Here is a 23,977-nt window from a genome sequence, read left to right as displayed (position 1 = left end):
ACTCAGCGATACGTCCATGTGGCCAAAGTGTTTTGTGACACATGTAACATGCTTATGATATTTTGTGGCATTAACACGCATGGCCTTGGAAATATCTATTGGACTTGGTGTGCCGCCGACCATTCGTAGGATGAAATTCGTGACATGTTTGCGTGGATTACATCGAACACGTATAGTTTTCTCACGATTGATTTGACTGGTAGGCCACGCAAGTATCGTGTGGGTTTTAACCTGTGTACATTGCACACTGAAATATGTCACAGGGATGTGTTAATTTAACAAATAATCAGAGGCGTTTGAGGAAGTCAAAGAAGACGTTGAAGAGCTTGTATAGGCCCAGGGTATACTCTCCAATTTAACAAACTATCCTTGAAAATAAAAAATGTCTGGCAGCGATACTATAAATTCGTACGTAAGACGACGTCGTGACTCGCGAAGTCGCTCAAGAACAGCAAGAATTGAAAGGTAATCGAATTTCGCGAAAAGTAAATATATATTACAGTCTCGACAGACTGCGAGAGATTTCACAGCGGGGCCTGAACAAATATTTGCGTCACTGCTTAAACCCACCAAATAAATTGACGAACCTGTCGAGGTTATTAAAAAGACCACCAGCGCTTACAGCAACAGAAGCAGCCCCTGATCCCATTCTTACAATAGCGAAAGGATATAGATAGCGTTAAAAGTGCAGCTGTGGATCGATTAAAATAACTGGGCTCGCAGGCAGCTCAGGTGCTTAGAGAACATGCACGGCGATGAATAACACGATTTACAATGACGGCTCCAGATATTTACCATCAACTGAATTAATGCCGCATGTAGTGAGTAAAATCATTAACTAAACCGCACAATGGCGATTTTCAGTTTTAACGATTGCAAATCTGACAATGGGAAGTGGCTTTGCACGATATTAAAGAAAATGAATAATGTAAAATTTTGCAATGGCCTAGTTCAAAGAGGTATTTGATCCAGCATTTGACATGGGAGTGCCCGTGTTAGTGGATCGAAGCAAACGAGATTTTCAGTTTTACTTATACCCAGTTAGAGATTCGAATCTGTTAAAAATACAATTGCAAGTGCAAAACACCTCTAGATTTTTACTTCCATGTGATGAAATTTGGAAATGGACGTTAAACTGGTGCGCGAAAATAATGCCAATTACGTATCAATGTCCAAGTGGGATTTCTTAAAATTCACATCATGGCGTTGTTTAACATCGGATGTTACTCCAGCGATGAAAGGGAAATCGAACCCATACTGGACAACGTCGACACGGCCACGACGATTCTCTGACTCGCCCGGTACAGCGATGATTATACGAGAACCGCTAGTCCAACCATGATCATCGTCAAAAGATGCCAGTGATTACGCAGATCATAGAGCAAATATAATCAGAAATGCTGCTGGCGATGCTGATGCATGTGTAGAAAACTTAACGTTTTCTAATCCTGAGATTATTCTTGTACTTGCACAACGTCAAGCACAGCTTAATGGAGCCTCATTATGACTTTCGTGTGCCATTTTTATCAGTCACATCTTTGGAGTTGCAGTGATGCTTGCAAGTTGATATTGGATCTAAATACACAGTCACCTTGTTTCATAAAAAGAACTCCAACGGCTCCATTTGGCGTGATGCATGTGCTCCTGTTGTATAAAATGCATTGACTTTGTGGATGCTCATGCTATCCCCTTCATTGAACAGTCACGGTTGTTATCGTTTACCTAGTCGGTAGCCAAATTAACGCTGTCGTTTTACTTACCTCCACAGACCCACGCACACCTACTGGTATTTTGGGGAAGTGTACCTTGCAATTAAGTATCCAGCTCGTTCTTACTGCACTAAAACATGTGTCCCTGGCGTTTCAACTTGCAACACGAGATAATGACCAGGCCCAGAATAAAATGGTATTTGACAACTTAGAAGTGACTGAGGTATCATTATGGTTAAATGGTCATCAGAAACCTTCGGAAGAAATTTGGCTTTATTACGCAGATGCCAATCATGCTGAAAGTGTATATGAAAATATGTGATTGTACATGGACCGGCATCAAAATGTTGACATGGACTTGCAGATTTCCCAACAAGTCTTTCTTATATTGTACCCTTTTAATTACTTTTCACTGGAACATCTTTAGATGTTCAGACAGTCCGTCATTGGAATGTATTTTCATGCACGTGTCGGTAACGCATGTGGCGGTAAGTACAAATGTTATGCTGAAATACTTTCCGACAAGACAATGTCGCTTGGAGGGTGCTGGTGGTCGAATGAAGGTGATTGATGCATCTGTGGGAAATGTATACTTGAATGTGTTACTTATTTGAATAATAATGTCCTATCACGAAGTATAAGTCTGACTAAAATTCAGCTGGAAAAAAATCAAACACGAAGTCAAACAACAATTATGTCTTCAGATTGAAACTGTCTGCAGCAGCATTAGCTAGAAATGTCCCTCTGTGGTTGACCTAAACGTAGGTCGCACAGCTTAATGCGGCCAAACATAACATCCTTCAGTAACATTAAAATTATCCAAGTCACATTACAAGTATGTGTACTAGTATTTTACAACCATGTCTTTTAACATTTGCGGTCGTTCCTCTTCTCGACAGCACGGTGCTGATGGGGATCTGAGCCTATTTGCCGCCGAAGCGGATATGTTTCGTTTACTAGTTGTGTTGTTGTTGTTGGTGTCGATCCAGGTGAGCTTACGACTTTTGAAGATCAATCTGGTAAACTGAAAACGTCAAAAGTGGACATTCAAAATATTGTCGAGTTGAAAGGCACTGTCTAAAAGGACCTAACTGATGTCACTGAAAATGGTGGAATCAGTGACAGAGTGTCTGTTGCATTTATATAAAAATTATGTTGATACAACTGATATTGCAAGAAGGTAATACGTGTAAGAATAAATCGCTCATGTGCCTGCACCAACACACGTAGTAACTTCATGATGCCTAATTAAACGAATATTAGTCAAACAATGAGTGGAACACGCTATACCCAATTTCGTAGGAATTGGCCGACTTATTTTCCATTCTATTAACAGTGGTTTTTAAATACCTAAGCGTCACATCTTAAAAGTGTGCGTTTGGGATCGTAATTGTTTATCATAAAGGCGAAATAGAAATTTTGATAAATGATAGAAAGCATCTTGATCTTTATTTTATTCCAGGAATACTTTATGTTAATTCCATTCCTGACAGTAAAGTTACAGATTGTTTCACAGTTACATTTTCAGCATCATTAGTTGCCAGAGATGTATTCAGTTCGAAGGATTACACATATATCCAAAAGGGTACTTAACCATTGATGATGTTTGTGGTTCCATTAGATTTTATAATTATTATATATACGTGATGAAATCTGACCGTGGTGGTGAGGTTGCGGAATTTGTCACCAAAGCGATGTTGGAACAGTTGACAGCAGATGTTAACATCGATAAAACCGGTTCCACTTGATGAATATCTGCATCAAAGTGACGTTACCATACGCCCATACCGATTGAAATATAATCTTGTTAAGGGTCAAATGGAATTTGGTAACTGGAACCAACTATATGCATCAATACTAACTCGAGGCCAGGTTAGAATCATCGGACGTGCACACAAAAATGCTGAATAGTTGACTGCAGCAACAGATACAAAGCACTCTGGGATTGCTTCTATAATGGCGAAGTGGCATTCAGCGATGTATCCATCCCGGTCACGTTCATCAGCGAATATTGTCAACTAACATTGACTCAGCTGAGAAAAGAAATGTCTCGACTGTTATTCAGCAAGGACGCACTTGTTCGAGTCACACTTATTTGGCAAAGGCGATCGTTAGACGTCAATTGTTCTGGCGTAATGGGTTTGTTTCTGTATGAGAGGGGTGCAAGGCAGATCTTTTTATAACTGCATCACAATTGTGCCAGTCGAAACGAATTACTGGCTAGTGCATGTTGGTATAGCGCCTACGCGTGATGATGAGATCAGACAAAGTTTGCCTGACATGCAATTAAATTACGCGATTGTAGTATTAACAGAACTATGACTCAGACTTACCGACGTAAAAATAACCAGAACAAAAACTGCAAAAGGAAAGAGAACTGCGTTGATTGTAAAATACAAACACGCGTGTTTGATCGTAGATGCTATTTGTGGGATTGCTGAGGCAGTCACTGTAGATTTTGCTGTGACCGGAATAACGACAACATAAGCATTTTAGGTGCTACAATCGTTATAATAATGGTGTCCCTGGTGATGCGAGCATTTTAATTTCATATACTCTTTCAGTATGATTTCATTCCTTAGTACGCGTCTATTCCGATTTGCCTGCAGCAGCGCCAGTCAGTTTCAACAAGATCAGTAAATTGTACTCGGATGCAATCGAGGATAAAATAATTACCAGTGCGGCCGAGTTTTAGGCTGTGTTGCGGAAATGGAAAATATCAGACAACTCCAAGCACAAATAAAAAATTGCGGTACCTTATGACTGATACTTTGGACACACCATCAGTATAAAAATATGAAATTGTGAGGATTTCATAACACTAATTTGATCAGCAAGAGGAGAGTTGCCGCTCTCCATTGATTCAGTTTTTACCAGTGTGATGTATAAAATATATGTACTCTCATAGAAGAGAAGAAAACCGACTAGCAAGCTGGGCTTGTAGCTGCAGATGCCCTTTAACGTTTCTTTTTGTTACTGTTTCATCTTACGAGTTTTCTCAAGTACAAGTCTTATGGTTAAAATGAGACGTTAAGCGCCAACAATTATGAATCAGTCAAGCGATATAAGAAGTTTTACCACCAATAATATATGAGAAACATTAATAGTCGATGGATAACTACGAAATAAAATACTCGTAAGTTCATTTTTTATCATTGCTACTAAATTTTGATTGTTCCACATCGTATACAGTTTCGCGGTGTTCATTATCTTTGATCGGTAACCGCTGGTCTATATAATTTCAGCGATATATGGATTCATTTTTTTTCAGTTTCACCGATGGATGTTGGACACGATAGCTTCCGATTGTTCTAATAATAAAGGTGAAATTTTTTATTTATATTTTTGTACTAAGATCCTGCTAGTTGTACAAATGGCAGTGAGTTCGCTTTGATGTCGAAATACACAACATCTATGTTATAATTTGGGTGGTCATTTCCTAATGTTTTCTAGCCACGTGTTACCACCATTTTATCAATTTGTCTATGGCCATGGAACGAATAAATTTTCTCTTTACTTTCTGCATTTTTAATATTATATATTGCGTGTAGTTATTGAAACGCCTTGATTTTCCTTTCACACACCAATTTTACCCTTATAGGTTCTCAACATTCATTGAATTAAAATATTTCTCCATAAATCATCGAAAATCAATAATGTTAATTTCCATGACTAAAACTATCTACCTGCTTAGCTTCTGTGAGTTCGTCGGTCGTTATTGTTGTTCCCACATAAATGTATCAGTTTCTCCAAGCTGATGTCGCAGTATATGCAATTCAAGGGGCACAATTCTTTAATTCTATTAGAATCAGTCACATAACAAGCTGCTTCCCTTGGTCATGGATAAAGTGCTATCCCAGTTATTCCAAGAATCATTACCAGCTAGAATGTTAAGAAATACATCTATCATCCATAAAAGAACGTCAACTGTACCGAAAGAAGAGAATCCTTTAAACAACCTCCTTCTTACCCAAAAAGTTATAATGTGGAAAGATAAACCGAGTATGACGCAATTCACACAGGTACATATAATAAGCGATATCCCAACCCCCATAAATTGGTGACTCAGAAAGTACAAGAATTAGAAAAATATTAGTGGAATATCCAATCTGAAGTCAAAGTAACCGTCCCAGAAGAAGTGATGAAATCTCAAGAATGACAGTAACTACTGGTTGTATGATTGCTGTTTATTTAATTTTCGTTTTTGATCAGACTGACAGACAGACACACACACATACACACACATGCATATCTATATCTATATACAACACACTAAACATAACATGGCTTTTGAAGTGTTGATATAAACCAATTTTATATACCAATACTAATAACATATCAAACTGTGATTTGTCCATGGCATATGAATACATATAATGATCACGTTTTCATAGCTACCATACTCTCTAAACTTGGTTAGTTAATACTTATAAATTCACATTTTAAAAGGAGACAATAACATTAAAATGATTTTAATGCTCAATAGTTTTATATAAACTAACATTTTTGAACATCTATCAGCATTGCTGTTTCCAGCCTTTCCATCTAGCTGTAAGATAACACTGCAATTCTGTGGGAAAAAAAAGAAACAATGACATCAGAAATGGAGAGCGATGATGAAGCAATCTTCAGTCTACTTTACTGTGAGTTAATCGTAAGAGTTTGCGAGTAATATATAATTTGTAAAGAAATGATCATTCGGTGTCAAAATGTGAGACAGTGAAGACAGATTTGTACACCATGTAAAGACAGATTTGTACACCATGTAAAGACAGATTTGTACACCATGAGACTGATAAGATACTTAAATTCATAGAAAGCACTCAGAATGTAAATGTTCAAAGAATGGCACTCTTTGATGTAAGGCTTGAGGCAGAATTCTTGCAGGAAAAAGATGAATCCAGAAACTTACAGATACTTCGTCCATCTGTATTTGGTCAGCCCGTGGCCGGTTTTGTACTCAGTGTTAAAAAAAGATGAATCTGAGTGTGAGCCCAACAGCTAAAGGAGCATCATCAGCTACACTGATCGCCACCTTAAAAAAAGAAATATGCCAGTACAGTCATAAGAGGAAATGACACAAACTTTGCATTAGCAAGGGAAGCTCTTCGGGCAAAACAAATAGACTGAAAGTCTGAAGGAAAAATAAATAAAACCAATCGCGGTCAGCCAATCACAGATAAAGAAATAAACGTGTTGTATAACAAAGAGCACGTGAAGCCATTGTTAACACAGTGTGGTTTAACAAATATAAGCATTTGTATTTGAGGGGAGTCACTGAACATTAAAATTTGAAATGGGTGAGATTATACTATAAAGGGATGTGAATGACCAGGTGTATCTTAAACTCGTTGAAAGGTAGACAAGAACAGGAGATAAGGTGAAAGACATCAGGGTCATTAATCCTTAAATATACGAAAACAAAGACAACCATGAGAGAGATCAAGTCGCTGTCTACAAAAGGCATGCAAAGATATGACCGGAAGACTTTTTCCAACCAGAAGATCCATTCTATATTCCGCCTAATGCTTTGCTAATGATAGCGACAAAAGCCCAAAATAGTTTAGAAAACAGTCGTCGGAATTAACAAACTGGGATGCATCATAAAAAATAAATGCAAGTAAAGCAATTATTACAGAAGAAAAGAAATTGACAAACACCAGCAGCAGAAAGTGCCTAATGCACTAGTTAAGAGACACTAAATTCCTTTAATCTTTAAATTTATTATTAATAAATTAATATTATATAATAAATTTCAAGGGTTTAATTCCTGTAGAAACACTTACGTAAAGTTTTGCAAACACAACGAAATTTCTGTTTTATTTATTTGTCTTGCTTATGTTTTGTATTTACCTTTGGAAAAGGCTCATTAAGAGTCGAAAGGGCTCAGGCTAATTAGATACTAGTTTTGCACTATTCGTTGTCAGTTTATTGCATTTATCTTAATCATCAATCCCTGACATACATGATCCCTTGCTGGATCCAATGCACTTGAAAGGACTGTCATTCGCCATATGATTTGTATGGCTGTACCGAATAGGTGATTATCACTATTCGGCCGAATACGAATAACTGGACCAACTATTCGGCCGAATACGAATACGAACAGTGTACAAAATAGGTCTACAGACAACATTCAAAATTTCAAAAGTAAACAAAAGTTTCAGTTCAGTAAATTTAATACATAAACTAAAAGTGAACAGTTAACTGTACGTAATTTTTGCATCCTTCCGCCAGTCTTTGTAAACTAGGAATGGAACTAATTTAACTAAACTAAGAAATTGTCACTTACAGTTCAGTTAACGCATGAATGCTGCGTTAGCTTTCAAAAACACCAGTCGTTCCATGTTGTCAGCTTCTCGTTTCATTGAAGGTATCGCCAGCTGTACTAAAGAGACGTTCGCTTGGTACGCTCGTAGGAGGTGCAGAAAAGTAACGCTTTGCAGTGTGCCACAAGGTGGGAAATCTTGACATGTTTATTTTCCATCAATCCAATGGGTCAGTGTCTCTTGGAATACACGGCTCTGTCAGGCAGGTGTTCACTTCTGTTTCTGTGGCGATAGAAATGTCGCTGTTATGTGCCTCAACAGGCTGCAACTGATCCCATGAGGTCCAAAAGTCGTCCTTTTTCTGTTTTATTTTTTTGTTGGCAGTTGTTCGGTAGCTGCAGGAAAAACTTCAGACGGCTGGACTGTAACTGTGGATGGCATAGTAATATAGCAGTCATAATGTCTGTCTTGGCTTGTACTTGCTGCACAGTGGTCAAAAACGTATAATGATCGAGAAACAACCGTCTAAGATTTTATTTACATCTGATCCAAAATAAGTTCATCGTATTTTATCACTGCTTCAACGACAGCTTTATTAATATACTTACGATCAGATTTAACCTGGTTTAGATGTTGTATCGTTCAGTAATCAATAATCGTTTCAAATACACGTGCATGCTCAAGTTTAATTATGTCGAAAGATGATCTGATAAATTCTCCATCGATACTTGTTGGTATATAATTATTGTCATATATATATATATATATATATATATATATATATATATATATATATATATATATATATATATATATATATATGATCCTGCATGTTGGGAAGTAATTCACCATCAAAAGCATAACATTTTAAAATAGAGAACTTCACCGGATATTTTTCTCGATATTCTGGATATTTTAGAAATGATTTTTTTACCTGTATTAAAATCATCTAACTTGGTTCTGGTGGACCTTTAGACGCTGGTGGAATTTCTTTTAACATTGATTTACGTACAGCAGAGCCTAAATTATATTCTGGATTGGCTTCATGAACCACCGGCCACACATCAGCATCATTAGCGTCGGCGAAGTTTCTTGGTCGTCTTATATGATACGGTCTATGGTCAAGACTGTCAAAATTATCTTTAACAAACATCATTAAAAAAACCAGCTGATCTTGTATAATCATCTGACTATCTTGCTAAATTTAGCATCGTAATAGCAACATCAACGTCTTTTTGAATTGTTTCAATATTTCTTCCATCGATCATGTACGTAGCGCTGCCGAACAACGCCATAATACCATTGTTAACAAGACCAACTTTGTCATTAGCTACATATGGTGTATTAGCGACGACGTTTGTGACAATTTCTCCCTCTACTTCGATAAATATTTCAGCAGGCAACAATATCTGCTTTTATCTTGAACTTGTAGTTCGATTCTTCCTCGTGCGTCATAAGAATAATGCTGATAATCGCGAATAGATTCCTCTTTGAGAACTAGTACATCCATATCAAACGCTGGATCCGATATGCGCTGAAACATCTTATTATAACTATCTTCGTCTAACAAGAAGGCCACTTCCTGAAATAAAACTTGTATTTGTCGGCATAATTTCATTAGTCAACTTTGTAGGAACGACTCCATTAATAGCCAACTCTGCTAATTTTTAATTTGCAGCTTAATATTTTTTATTTTACTGATATTTGCAGGCATAATTTCAGTGCTGAGCAATTTTACTGGTTTTTGTTTTCCTCGTACTAATCGAGCTAATCTTTCTTTGATTGATGAAAATGCTTTACCGGCAACATTACCAACAGCACCAATACCTTTATCGCGAATAACGTCAATAGCAATCATTCCAAAATTGTTTTGCAATCGTTATTGCTTTTGGAGCTATTCTCTTAAATAAACCTTGAACAACATCACCAAGTCCATCTCTGTAAATCGCTTTGTACATTGACAGTAGTGGGTTTTCTACCCTAACTATTACAGGACCACGTTGAGCATTGTGTACAATCATTTTTTTTTTTTAATTACATGCTGATTAATTAATTGTTTTCAGTCGCTATAGTAATCATCGACAATTGCATTAATGAGACAATGATAAAAATTACGATCCATAACACCGCTTGTAAATAATCTTCGACAAATAACAGATATTTCATTAATAATTTCTGGATAATTATTTCCTGCGCGTTTTCCTCCGATCAAAACTTCTAGTCGGTCAACATCGGCATGAACATTGTCAGGACAAGTAATAAGACCACTTCCTTGAGTAGAAAAACCACTTCCAGTAGCACCGGGAGACGTGCAAGATTTTATATCATAAAATTCTTCTTCAGAAGTATATAGGCTTAATAATGAACTAGGAACATCTTTTTCTTTAGCAGGTCTTTTAGTTAAAAATGATTCAAGTGTATCTTCTTCTTTTTGCCTTTATACATCACGGAAAAATTCACGATGATCACGGTCATCCTGAAAGGTCTATTTCTAAGTATAGAATGTATATCTTTAATCCAATCATCTTCATTTTGCCGCGATTCAACAAAATTAGGTTTTGCCTATTTTGCTGTTTCATTACATCCCTGTGCGGCAATATTTACTGCATCATTATAATTGTTTTTATACGTTCAATACCTTTAGTTGTAAATCTATTTTTAATATTAATTAGTTCTGGAGGTTCTTTAGGAGATTGTGATTTTTGTTGTTGTGGTCAAGGAATTTGTGTGTGGTTTTTGTGATTTTTATTTTTGTCGTTCTATTTGTTGCTGCGGTGGAGGAAGTTGATATGAAGGTTCTTGCTTAGGAGGTTGCGGTTGGGAAGGTTTTTGTTGAGAAATTTGTTCCAGTGCCTTATCATAAAGTCTTTTTATTTCATTAACAAAACTTCCATATTTTAGATCATTATCTCTGGCTTATCTTGTGTCGTAAAATATACGATATACCACTTAACGAAATTATCATCATTTACAGTAGCATAATACAGTTTTAAAAATTTAGTCTTTTCAAAAATAGCTTCAAATGTCTCCCTAGGCAAACCTTTCTCTTTAATATTTTTAAGTTGTTCAATAAAATCTTGTCTAAACTTTTTAATCAATTCAAAATTTTCTTTTCCTGCTTTAGGTTTGGATGCAAGATCTTTCTTTATTTCACTAATACCTTTAAGTATTTGTTCATCTACGGAGGGAGGTTGAGCAGCAGCTATTTCAGTTGGAAGATCTTTTAAAATCTTTTTTGATTGTTTAGTTCTTTTTTTTTAGGTTAGCTCAGCAGTTTGTTTTGACGTTGGAAGAAGACCTTCAGTAGCGTTGGCAATTCTTTCAGTAACCTTTGTAACAGGTTTAAATAATTGTTATGTACCTTCTGCATATTCAACTTGTGCTTCTTGTCGTTCCCGCAGTTTTTGCTTGAGAACATCACGAACAGGAAGATATCTTCTGATTGCATCTAATCTTTTTCAAGCTAATCTACTAGTGTAAGATTTCATTACTGATATAATAATAATTTAATTACTCACACATTTATAGCAGCAGAGGAGGTGCAACCTCATTGGAACGTCCGGCGGGTAAATGAACGCATATACAAATTTAGAAAAAACACAAACGACAAAGATAAAGTAACAAAAATGTTTAGCCCCATATGAGAAACTCTCGGTAAGTTAGAGGCTTCGGTTTGGCATTATTGACTTTATTTTTTTCTTTTTTTTTCTTATGTGGTTTTAATTTTCAAAAATGACGTTTCAGCAAAAGGTCTGTTCACCTCCTCTGCTGCTCTACAGTAAGCCGAAATTCAAGCATTTACTAACATTTCGCGCATTGTCACTACAAATTCTAATCTAATTAGAGTTAACATGACTGAAGTGTGCCAATTACACAAACGTGTAACTGGTAACAAAGACCACAAACATTAACCAACAGACAAGGAATAACATATACAATTGAAGTAGTACATTGTTAATAAACAAGTAACGACTTGAAGAGCAGCAACAATGTCCTTCATATATATCACGTGATTGCACAAGGATAACGGCCATAGGACTATTTTAATCTCCACGTGCTTCAGTTCTATCTAGACTAATGGATGATAACCGTGATATTTACTTAGTAAATATATCATCTGTTTGTTTTTTGTTGTTGTCATAAATGCATAAACATAGATATCCTTCGGTACGTACATAAATGAATAAGTGCGTACCGACCAACCTACCTGCTTACCCATCCACATGCATGCATACCTACGGACGTACATACATACGTACACGATTAGCAGATAGATGGAGGTATTGTCGGTTATGTTATTAATGTATCAAAACTTGATGATATCTCTGACGATAGACCAGAAGTTTGTTAAACACAGAGGGGAACCGCAGTAGCTACGCTAGTAGTAATTGGAGCTACTTTAGCCTCTAACGGAAGAGCTAAAGCATCAGAAAGGTGAATCGCTCTTTAAAAATGGTATCAGGAGAGAATAAATGTGATAAATCTACTTACAGATTGTCTCTTTCGATAGCACATTTTATAGCTTTTGGAGATTCGAGTTATCGTGAATTGGTGATCATGTTATTCAAACAATTTTTCCAGTTGGTTCGCTAGTCATTGCTTATTACGTATAAGAACTTCAAATACGTGCATTCCAGCTTCGACTACACGCAATGGTCTTGCGTTACGACCCTTTCTGGATGGCCAGATAGTTCGCTTAAATGAAGTTAAACTTTCGATTGCATGCAAAACAGAGCTCGATTGAGTTCATTATGGAGACTGAATGATTAAACAGTGCCTTCTGATTGCATCTCTCAAATTCGCGTAATCGAGTCTCGTTGGTAATCTGGACCGATCATGTAAGGATATATAGAAAACGTGATCAGTACATTGTTTATCTAAAGTTGCTGATACGCACAGCAAGAGGTTCTAGCCATTACGTATTATATTTATAACAATGTTCCCTATTCAAGCGCCACAATTTAAAATTTCAGGTCACGAGTAATTTGCATCCATGGATGCAACCATATACATTAATATACGTTCCAGAATCAAACAACTATTGGTTCACAGAAATCAAAAATGGACGTTGGATTAAATATTGTTCAGATCAAGCACGAATATTAGCGGCATTAAAATCGGTGCAACAGACTAAATAGACAAGTACATACATATATTTGTATTGTTATTTGTATAAATATTCATTTGTACGTAGAACTATTAACCAATTCATGTTTTAATTTCATTGCATATTCGTCTATGAACGCGTACAACGTGACCATGCATATATAAATGTGTGTGTGTGTGTGTGTGTGTGTGTGTGAGAGAGAGAGAGAGAGAGAGAGAGAGAGAGAGAGAGAACTAAACTGAAGAACAGAAAATGTGAATTCATTCTGGTCAGTGTAATTTTATACTTGTATAAAGTTTTCCTTTATGTTTTATTCGAATGTTTATTTGTTTTACGAAACGAAACAGTAGTGACTGGTAGGTAGGCCAGGAATATATTTTCCTACTTGTACAAGCAAAAGTGAAAGTAGGAGAAATAAGGTTTCCAGACTGATTAACTGACTGTGTAAATCACACCACAACTGCTACTTCCACATAATTTTACTACCACTACACAATTCATTACTGCATTAACTGAAGTGTGACCTATTGTCGTCTAGACCCCCTCCCCCCATGATCACCTCAAATGTAGAAAAATAAACGGAGGCGATCATTAATAACTGTTAAACCAGATGTCAAGAGAAATTATTAAATGGCAATTTTTCAAAAACAGTTTCACTATCTCTGGAACTAATTTATTGAAACACTACACTTCATTTCATATGTAAGAGACTTTATATCTATTTTTTATTTTAAGGTGAACTCGCCCGCCAATATAAGCATGGGCAGATAATAGCATATTTTGTTATATATATATATATATATATATATATATATATATATATATATATATATATATATATATATAGAGAGAGAGAGAGAGAGAGAGAGAGAGAGAGACAGAGACAGACAGACAGACAGAGAACTCTGTTGAACATTTTGGCCGACATAACTCTAATTCTAATACCAACACGAAATTATTAGTCTTGAAGTGGCCACCTACTTTGAAAAAGGTTTTGCATCTCATACGCACTACTTTAAATGATGTAAACTCTTCGCTAAAGAAATGTTCCTTAGTGATATTAATCATAAAATATGGTTCTCACAGGTCAGAGATCGAGGTCGTGGAACTTTTAGTTTTCAAAAATAGCCAGATGATCGTGAATTAATTCTTTAATAGTTCGAGAACAGATACATTTTGGACTGATATCTTCGTATTGTGTACCTTTATTCAGGGACATTTAATAGAGACAAGTGCGTATGAAGTGTTGTGAAATTCAGTGTGGGTTGTTTTAGATAACTCATGAAGACATTTGATTACTTCCCCTTTATTCATCTGTAGTGACGATAGTTAGTGAAACAAGTTACACTATGCCTAGTAATAAAGACGTAACAAAACTGAGTAGTTGGCTGGACAAATAATTATGTTGTTCTGGTTGTAATTTTGTTCATCAATCCTTGCTCCATATTGTTCTGTCGTTCAGCATTATTTTGGTACTATTTGTTTAATAATCTTATTAAATATAGATTATTACACAGCTGGCATGCAAATCGTTGTAATTGATGAAAAGGTAACTTAATCTTGAGAAAACCAAAACTTAAATTTAGGTTAACTGCGATTTTTTAGTAGATATAAGGAAATATTTCACGTGTGAAGTGGAAACATTGGATTGTCGAGAGTAGCAAAGGCACAGACGACAACACAAAATGTTTCCTCTTCACGAATGATAGTGATAATAATCATAAATATGGTTCTCACAGGTCGGGGGGAGGTGGTTTGTTCTTTCTAAATAACTACTCAAAAATGTAGATTTTCTTCTTATTGTGTATTATTAAAAACGCGAAACTTCCATGGATTTATTTCTCCATTATGTGTAAATACGTTTGACAGCTCCATTACTACAGTGATTAAAAGAAGTTCCGAAACTGTACAATAAGTTTAGGACAGTGACTTTTTAAAATTTTGATTATGCATATAATTCTTCACATTGTCTATTTTGTCAAATTAAGTACTGTTTTCGTACCGAAATGAAGAGACTATTTTCGTTGGCACATTTCTTGCATGGATTGATGCTGTTAAGATCGCTGGGGTGGAGTCAGAATACTGTGGAAACTTGACAGCCCTAAATGCTGGCCCTGAAGTGGACATGCAACGCAGCGTCGACTTTTATTCTAACGATTGCACAAACTTTGGTCTTACGCTCAGCACAAAGAAAATTCAAACAGTTTATCAGCTAGCCACAGGGAAACCGTATTTTAAGCTAAACATCACAACCAACGGCCACAAACTGGGCTTAGTGAGTAGGTTCACCTATATTGGCATTACTCTGTCCCAAAATCGGCAGACTATACGCCAATGTATTGAACAGAAGAGGCATTAGTCTACAGACAAAGCCGAAGGTAAACAGTACCATAGTAATCCCAATGTTAGTAAACACCTGCAAAACCTGGACAGTATACCAGATTAAAGAAGCTGAACAACTTTCAAACAAGACTCAGAAGACTCCTTACCATCAAAGTGGCAAGACAGGATCCCGGATACTGAGGTCCTTGCCCAAGCATGCCTGCCCAGTATCTACACCATCCTGATGTAGTCATGGCTACGACTGGCAGGCTATGTAGCTCGCATGCCAGACCACAGGCTTCCAAAAAGACTCTTTGTATGCCGTGCTAGAATAAGGAAAACGTTTCAAAGGAGGCCAGAGTAAACGTAACAAGGACACCTTAAAGAAGTCTTTGAAGAATTTTGCCATAAGCACTGACAGGTAGGAGCAGACTGCTCAGGACAGAGGCGTATGGCGCTTTGCCATCGGAAAAGGCGCAACAGTTTGCGAGGCCAACAGGAAAGCCGCTGCAGAACAACGGAGGCAGGCCAGAAACAGTGACCCCGCGATCTGCATTGTTGCCATCCCCTTTCCACACTGCAATAGAATATTCAGAGCGCACATCAGCCTCTTTATCCACCTGCGCACCCACAGACCTATCGATCCTCTAAAACACTGGATAATTAAAGTGGTCCTCGTCGTCTCGACGGACGAACAATACTATCACCTTCCTGACATACAATGTACCTAAACAGTATTAATAAATGTACTATCAAATTGCTTTGTATACTGAAAGTGAAACGTGTTTGCATATGTTTGTTTATTTGACAGGACACATCTGCACAACTAACAATGAATCCAATGGCATGGATGAACCCACTAAAAGGAACCTCAAGTTATGTTTTATTCATTTGATCTGTGTAGTGTCCTATTACGCAAAACTTCCAAGCTATCAATAGTTTTAATATATTCATTCAACTGTGGTTTTGTAATTTTCTCTGGGTCTTTTTTATTTTTAGCTAATTTACTTTCACTTTTAGGGCATGTATTAGTTTTGGTTCTACACGTTAAGTTTTCTTAATTTTTCATCCACCATCTCATTAATTTGCGTTTTAATATTTAGTAAAAACGAATTTCCATACTTTTCATAACGACTGCAATTCTCCTTGACCCGTTCTTAAATGCATATGATTCTATCTGAATATTTGACCTTGTAAACTTTCCTTTTAATAGGTCCTATTTCTTGCATCTCTCTCTCAGTCTCTCTCTCTCTCTCTCTCTCTCTCTCTCTCTCTCTCTCTCTCTTATAAACTCAGGTAGTCTAGTTGCAAACATGTCTCCCATCCCTTTAAGAGTGTGGCTGAACATTTTAAAATAGTATCATATAAGTAAAGAACTGCTTGATTTTTAACGGTATATGGTCATAAGAAAACGCCTGTCAAATTGTGTGGTCAACTGGTCTATACGCTACATTATTCAGTACACATTTTTGTTTGCTAAAATACTTCCTGTTATTATTATTTACCAATGAACATAAACTGAACCGTGTTCAAAGCCGTTCGGCATCTTACCCCCAGCTCGGCCTTTAAAAATGAATAAAATCTTATTAGGAGTCTAGAAAATGAAGTGTTGAGAACAATTAATTTTCCGGAACTTTTGAATGTTGCACATTTGAATGAATATCAGTATTTTTAACTGCTATATCTCTCAAATTAGGACACAAGTATATAACATCCAGCACAGTGTAAAATATTACGTACTCCTTTTTTCTCCGATAACTTTACATTGTCAGAATTGTGTAGTATTTTACGATACTGAACACCTTGATATTGTTCGCACTTGCACGACACGTGTGACTACAAATAGTGTAGTGTATTATGAACTATATTGTAAACAAATCATGTAGTCTCATGTAGTAGACATATAGGTTTTAATTTATTAGATTTATTTGTGGATGAACTAAAGCAGCTGTTTTGTCTATTTGAAAGTAGAAATGACAAAGTGAGTTAATATGGACGAGTTTACTGAGTAGCAAATGAAACATTCAAACAAGCAAATGAATGAAAGCGTTTGTGGCAATTTACACAACAAACGTTAGAGAGGCAGTATTGTAAACACCATTCTGATCATTTAGCAGTTCTTTAGGAGAAATGTTCGTAAATTCTCGTTAATGGAAAGGTTGAGACTATGACCAGTGCTCTCTAGTGTATATAACAATAGCATAGAAAAGCATACTGAGGGCAAGGACTATCGCATCAGAGGCGTACCATTTTATAGGTGAAAGTACTAAAGTCGTGGGAACAATGCAACTGAATGTTTTGGAAGAAAGGTAAGGGTCTGAGACCCAATATTTGAAGATAATGAAGAATTCGTATTTACGCTAGCTGAATGGACTATCAAACACCAGCTGTTTTGTAATTTTCATCGTTAAGTTTGTTGATATAATGTCTTGAATTTAGGCTAGCGATAGACGCCATAAAGGTCATGACATAGCTGGGATCCTTACAAAGAGCTTGCAAGTAACCAAGCATAAACATGCCTTCTTTAGCTGGTAATAAGAATGGCAAAAAGTTTACTTACATTTTTGCATGTTGAATTTCCTCAGATTGTTCTTTCAAAGTTCTGAAAATCCGAATTACACGAGGTATGTAATGGGTTCTAACGCTTGATTACACATTTCGAAATTGTACTGTAATTTCGACTACATTTCCATCTTCAATAATATTCTCCTTACTGCACTTAAAATTAAATGAACGTGATATTCCATATCGTCTTTGTGATAATTACAGTTGAAAGAGTTCATATTTTCCCACATTATGATTCCAAACATTCAATTGCAGAACAGAAAAGCAGTGAGTCAAGACGAGTCCCTCCCTGCTCAAATCACGGGCACGTGTACTTTGTGGGGAATTGACACAGCAAATAAATCCAACCAATTGTCAGCGAAATTGAGTAGAATCGACAAAATAAATCCATTTATTCCAGACCAACTGGAAATTCTGTTGCAATGCGCGTTCAATTCAATTGAATTTTAATTTTAAGTAGACCAAAACGACAATTCTTTTTTAAACTGATGTCTAGCCCGAGACTGTTCAAAGGTCGCTGGACGGTGCTAGCCTTCAAAAATATCATTGAAAGCAAACTTAAACTGTCGATAGTTAGCTTAATCTACAAGACTTTAAGCTGTGGTCGAACGTAAATACACCCACACGGACTCTGAATTTGTTGTTATGTCAAGCATCAGCCAAAACGTTCTGGACAATCATGAAAAAACAGACATTACCAACTTCATCTAGGGGCAAGACAAGTTTAGAACAACCACATAATAAAAGATGTTCAATCCATTTAAGCTTCTTTGTTGCTGAATCAATTTTCTGAGATCTTCTTCAACATTGACGGAAGGCGCTGGACTCGGGATCAGAAGGGTGCCGTGTTGATACCCACCATCTTTCCACCCCTGATCGGCGACGTTATTGTCTTCATGAGCAAGAATTTTACTCTACATGCCCTAGCACGATATAACTTTCAAATATTTATTGTACCGAAATACGCAAAAACCTAAATCCAAACCTAAACATGGACGTACCACTCAATAATATGTCAAGGTTTCTTGTCTCATTACAGCAGTGTAAGAAGAAATCACGACCTTACATATGCATGGATGCACGTCTCAGAGGTCAGGATGACCTAATTTTAACGTTTACTTCGAAAAGCATTGAGAAAACTAGACAACTGATATAACATCCCATTATATCAGTGCATTATATAGCTATTTCTGCATTACGGCAGCCATTCATATATGTATCAAGGATAACATGCTGTAGTATACGTTATTTGATGCGGCCTTATTATTAACATTTCATATTTTACATTACACGATATTAGATATCTCGGTAAGAATTAATACTTAAAATGAAATACGCACACCAGTGTTATAACAAATACAGTGATATCAATATTACATTCCCTGTCATTCCAATGCGATAACAAATACTGTGATACCAATACTACGTTCCCTTTATTAAAGGAATAAACTAATTCGGGTGCTAGTTCGCATTCTACGCCGCGATTAATAATACTTGCATCTGATAGGTAATTAATATTTACCACGGTACTAATAAATATGACCAGGGAATGGCATTATTCTTATAATAAAATTGAATAGTCAGTGATACCGCAAAACGTGATTTGATATCAAGGTATATATTATCCCACTGTAAGGAGTACTTGATGCATATATATGAAATGATGAATATCCCGGTGTAATTTTGATACGACGATATATATTACTTGATACTGCGTCATATATTGGTTAATACTGGTACACAAGTTAATCAACACATCAGTACTAATAGGTGAGACTATCAAAGATGGCAAAGTTTATTAAGTATTGAAGTATGTATTAAATAATTATAGGTTACTGCATTTCTATGGGAAAATATGAACGAGTTTTTCGGATGGAAACACTGCACGAACTTGGGCGTGAAGTATATCCACCCGACGACAAAACGAGTTCATATTTTCCCATACCAATGCAGTAACCTTTTTATTATATGCTCAGTTTTGTTTAACTACCTAAGGCTTAATTAAAAAAATACAGTACAAGAAACAGTGTATTTGATTTATGCTTTATTCCAAAATAAATTCACAACCGTAGATTCTTCAATACACAATAACAGTATTCATGCGCACATAGCTCCGCCCACCGACCTTTTAACTTCATAGCGTACCGTGCGCTCAATCACTCATTTGAAGAAAAAAAATCCCATTTTGCTCTATCTGAAAATGAAATTTAAAGTCATATTATGAATGACTGCGCCATTGAACAAAGTTCTCAGCTGGTCAAGAATGGAGGAATTGAGTTGTTCTGTCAATCTAGCTAAATTCTGATTATCTCCTTTTGGGTATTTTCCGCACGAATTACATGTGACTTGAGGGATTGGCGTTCACAACAACTTGCATAACTGTTTCTGTTCTGCCATAGATAATTTGGAATCGTAAGCTGGAAAAATATGAAATATTTAAATCTAAATTCTCAAGAAGATCCTGGATTCGAAATTGTTTTTCAGAGAACAAAAAATTATTTTCGTTTGGAGTGCATTACAGTCTACTTTGTAATGTGATTTCGATTTCAAAAATGCAGTCTGGATTATAGGCCTACATATTACAGTAAATTTCCGCGATGTGGATCAGTATTTGGAAAACAACTTCATTCTTATTACCAGAAAGAGCCCACAAAATACATTTTGAGGAGATTAAAGATGCAAAAAGGCAAGTAGATTTATTCTCATTATTATTACCAGTTTCAGATGACATATTTTTATGCCCAGTCACTTGCATGATCTTTGTTGGAGGGACACAAGCTTTCGACAGGGTTGTTACAGTAGTCTTCCTTACTGAATGGTTGGTATTTCTCCCCTGGATTTCTGCCATTTCTGCAGCTGGTTTCATCAGAGTTCCCAGTCGATTAACCCCCACTGGTCTCGGATAATACCTGCAATTTTTAACATTTTGTCCAATAAAATATGTTGTTTATATTTTTTAAATGCACACGTTCATAAATACCTGTTTTCTTATATTTCGCAAGGTTGGTTGATGCATTTCATTGTGAAAATTGTTTGGTATTCGCAGAGTACAAAATTTATTCCATATTTTTCCCATATTTTGTGTTTACTTTGATATAATTGTATTTTCATTTATTCTCTTTATTGTCGGGAAAAAAACATACGAATTTTTTTTCTTTATTTATATTTTTTTAAAATAAAGACATTAATTGAATCTTTAGAAATATAATTACCATATCTGGGAAGTTTCTGTCAGTTTCTGCATTGGAATTGGTGTCAAATAAAAGGGGCTGTCGGCATCCATCATTTCCAAGGGCCTTCGTTTCAAATATTGCAGGTAAAGATGAACAGGGTCTCGCTCCGGTGTTGTTCCAGTAGAAAAAATGCGAGGTATTGTTGATCTGTAGTCATCCTTCCCAGTACCGGCAAAGGTTTTGCTATCCCTCTCAGCATATTGAAGATATTTTGTACCGGTTGAATCTGTGAAAACTGATACATCTCCAAACTTTAATTTTCTGTGCTCGTCTCGGCCTCTAAATCCTTTCCAAAAAGGAAGAACAGGGAAAATTGCAAAGCAGCTGGCGTGTGAGAGCCCATTTCAGCGGCTGAAAATAAAGCTTCTTCGTCATTGTGGCTTATCGGCTCTGATGCTCTTGCTTTTCTTCCAAAACCAGCCTTCTTCAGTTGCATTTTTTTAGAATTTAGTGCTTCGATTTATTTCTTAAATGGACGGTCTCTAAGAGACGCAGGATACCCTTTAGCCTTGAGATGTCGTTCTATGCTGTTTCTTATAGAATCTAAAGAGCATGGTTCATACTCAGAACCATTGGCTTTGCGAATCGTTATAAACATCTCGGCCAAATACGTGTTTAAATGATCCGGAATGATATTTTCAATGCATCGTGTCTCACGTTTGTTATCATACAGCCATCGCTGCACATTTCTGATATTACGTTCAGTCGCCTGCTGTGTTGAAAGTTTCTTTTGTGATTCTATGAATTCATCCACATTGTCAACTTTGGCATCTCTACTTTCAAATGGCTCAAACAGCTGGTTTACTTCATCCACAGACAAATAAAATAATCAAAAGTGCTGGCGTCTGCGTTCATTGTTTGTTTACAATAGAAATTAGTTCCTTTATGCACGTGAATGCTATATGTGTATTGGCGCGCGAGTTCAGTATCGGGTAATACTGCACGATTCTGACAATGTAAAGTTAACGGGGAAAAAATGAGCATATAATAATGCTGGATACACATGATATTACCGTTTACATTACCATGATTTTAAAAAATATATACCAGGCCGCAGTAAATATCGTTAATGTACATTGTGTTGCGTTTTAATTTTTGTGGCAAAAACAAATATTGATTTTGGTAAATTTGGATATTGAACATATTTTAACATTTTGATAATTAGCATTATCTACGCTACTATGCTTATTTTATCATGGCACATTAAAATTATCCAAATTATTTCCTTGCTATCGTCTGCTTGTATTTAGCGATGAACTACAGACTCGAGGTTGTTCTGATCTTACCTTTCGGTTAATGGTGAAATCCAAGACGATCCGAATGCAAACGGCACTGCCGGATCATTTCTTGTCCAGACGACAAAATCGGCGAACAAATGTTGCATTTTCTCCAATATGTCACAAACTGAACGAAGCGTGTCGGGCTGTTTTGAATATTGAACTATTCTTGATTACGACTGGTTTAAGTTGGAAATTAGCAGACGCAAGTAGGATAAACTAGCAGGATTGGAACTACCGAGGGGTGTGGACTCGAGTCTTCCCTTGTGTTATATTGTTACAGCTGAGACTTCTAATTTTCTTTGTAACTAAACGAGGTCTGAAGCCGAGATAGGTAGATGGGCTTATTAATTGACTGAGTGACAGATGCTTAACGACACACCAACACACGAAAGGTTATAGTATGCCAAGGCAATTGGAGTAAAGTGACCTGTCCTGTATAGAATATGTATCGGCATAATGCGCATCAATGTTGGTAGATAAATATACTTGATTCTTTAAAATTACGCAATTTGATTTATTGGAATGACTTTCACTAATGTCAATGAGTTCAGAAACATTTCGTTTAGTTCATTAATTGACAACATTTTGAAGACTTCTTATCTGGCGATTGTTACGAAAGGAACACGCCCGTGACTGTGATACAGACACAAGAGGTAGTGTTGTTAATATTTACATTAGCCTCGTACCAAAAGGTAACGATCAATTTCCTTTTCTATGCATTTGCTACACCACGCACGTATCGATCAATATATATATATATATATATATATATATATATATATATATATATATATATATATATATATGGCAAGAGGTAAAATACTAATAAACTGCATTAACTATTCCCAACTGCATTGAGGGTGTAGATATTGCGAAGTAGTTGTTGTTGTGGGGTTTAACGCCATTTTTCAGCACGATAGGCTATACATGGCGGCCAGTATTAATGGTGGAGGAAGAACCCGAAAAACCCCGGAAAGAACCACCGACCCACGAGAAGCTACTGGCAAGCTTTCTCACATGCCCACATTGGCTGAATCTTAGACTCGAACCGCCGCAGACAGAGGTGAGATGGCAGTGATCCGTAACGAAGAGCGCTTTAGACCACTCGGCCACTCGGGGCCCCTATTGCGAAGTAAATGAGAAAATGTATAAAAGGAGTATGCTAGCATTCACGCAATTTTTAAACAAATTGCTATATCGTTGCATACTGAAATCTGGATTACTTGTTTTGAAGCAAGTTTATTTTGCCTTTATTTTTTATTTGCCAAGTTCTGTATAGTTTATCTGTCTTTTTTAATTGTACTCAACACGAAAATTATTGTTCTTTTGCATATTAATGATGGTTTGGAGCGTGAGGGTGTGGAGGTGTCTAAAAACTCATCAATAAGTTATGTAATTTACCAGAAATAGTAAGTTTCTTTATGAAAGTGAGCTCATTCAAATATTGGCCAGGGAAGAGATAAAATCATCATAGAAATTAATAACAATGGAA

General features: G+C 36.3%; 1 protein-coding gene across 1 annotated transcript; it reads right to left on the bottom strand.

Moving 5' to 3' along the window:
- Positions 1–17,783: 17,783 nt before the first annotated feature.
- LOC149779545 (uncharacterized) lies at positions 17,784–22,319 on the bottom strand. The gene is made up of 4 exons (XM_089938441.1): positions 21,683–22,319; positions 21,185–21,491; positions 20,688–20,881; positions 17,784–17,935 (listed from the first exon to the last, which is right to left on the bottom strand). Exons 1-4 carry the CDS (start codon positions 21,801–21,803, stop codon positions 17,784–17,786), a joined length of 774 nt encoding a protein of 257 aa, XP_089794567.1. The 5' UTR covers positions 21,804–22,319.
- Between the last annotated feature and the right edge of the window lie 1,658 nt (positions 22,320–23,977).

This window comes from Sinohyriopsis cumingii, chromosome 17 (assembly GCF_028554795.1).
Source record: "Sinohyriopsis cumingii isolate HCF-2022 chromosome 17, ASM2855479v2, whole genome shotgun sequence".
NCBI classification, from domain to species: domain Eukaryota; kingdom Metazoa; phylum Mollusca; class Bivalvia; order Unionida; family Unionidae; genus Sinohyriopsis; species Sinohyriopsis cumingii.
The sequence above is the reverse complement of the archived record's forward strand: the minus strand, read 5'-3'. Positions and strand labels throughout refer to the sequence as shown.

What these genes read in the sequence shown, in the direction of transcription:
- LOC149779545 (XM_089938441.1), bottom strand. Translation starts at nt 21,803, where the DNA reads ATGTTTATAACGATTCGCAAAGCCAATGGTTCTGAGTATGAACCATGC. An exon ending in TCCTGCGTCTCTTAGAGACC is followed by an intron (nt 21,492 to 21,682) that starts GTCCATTTAAGA and finishes CTTTTTGGAAAG; the next exon opens with GATTTAGAGGCCGAGACGAG. An exon ending in AAATATGTCATCTGAAACTG is followed by an intron (nt 17,936 to 20,687) that starts GTAATAATAATG and finishes TCTTATTACCAG; the next exon opens with CTAAAGAAGGCATGTTTATG.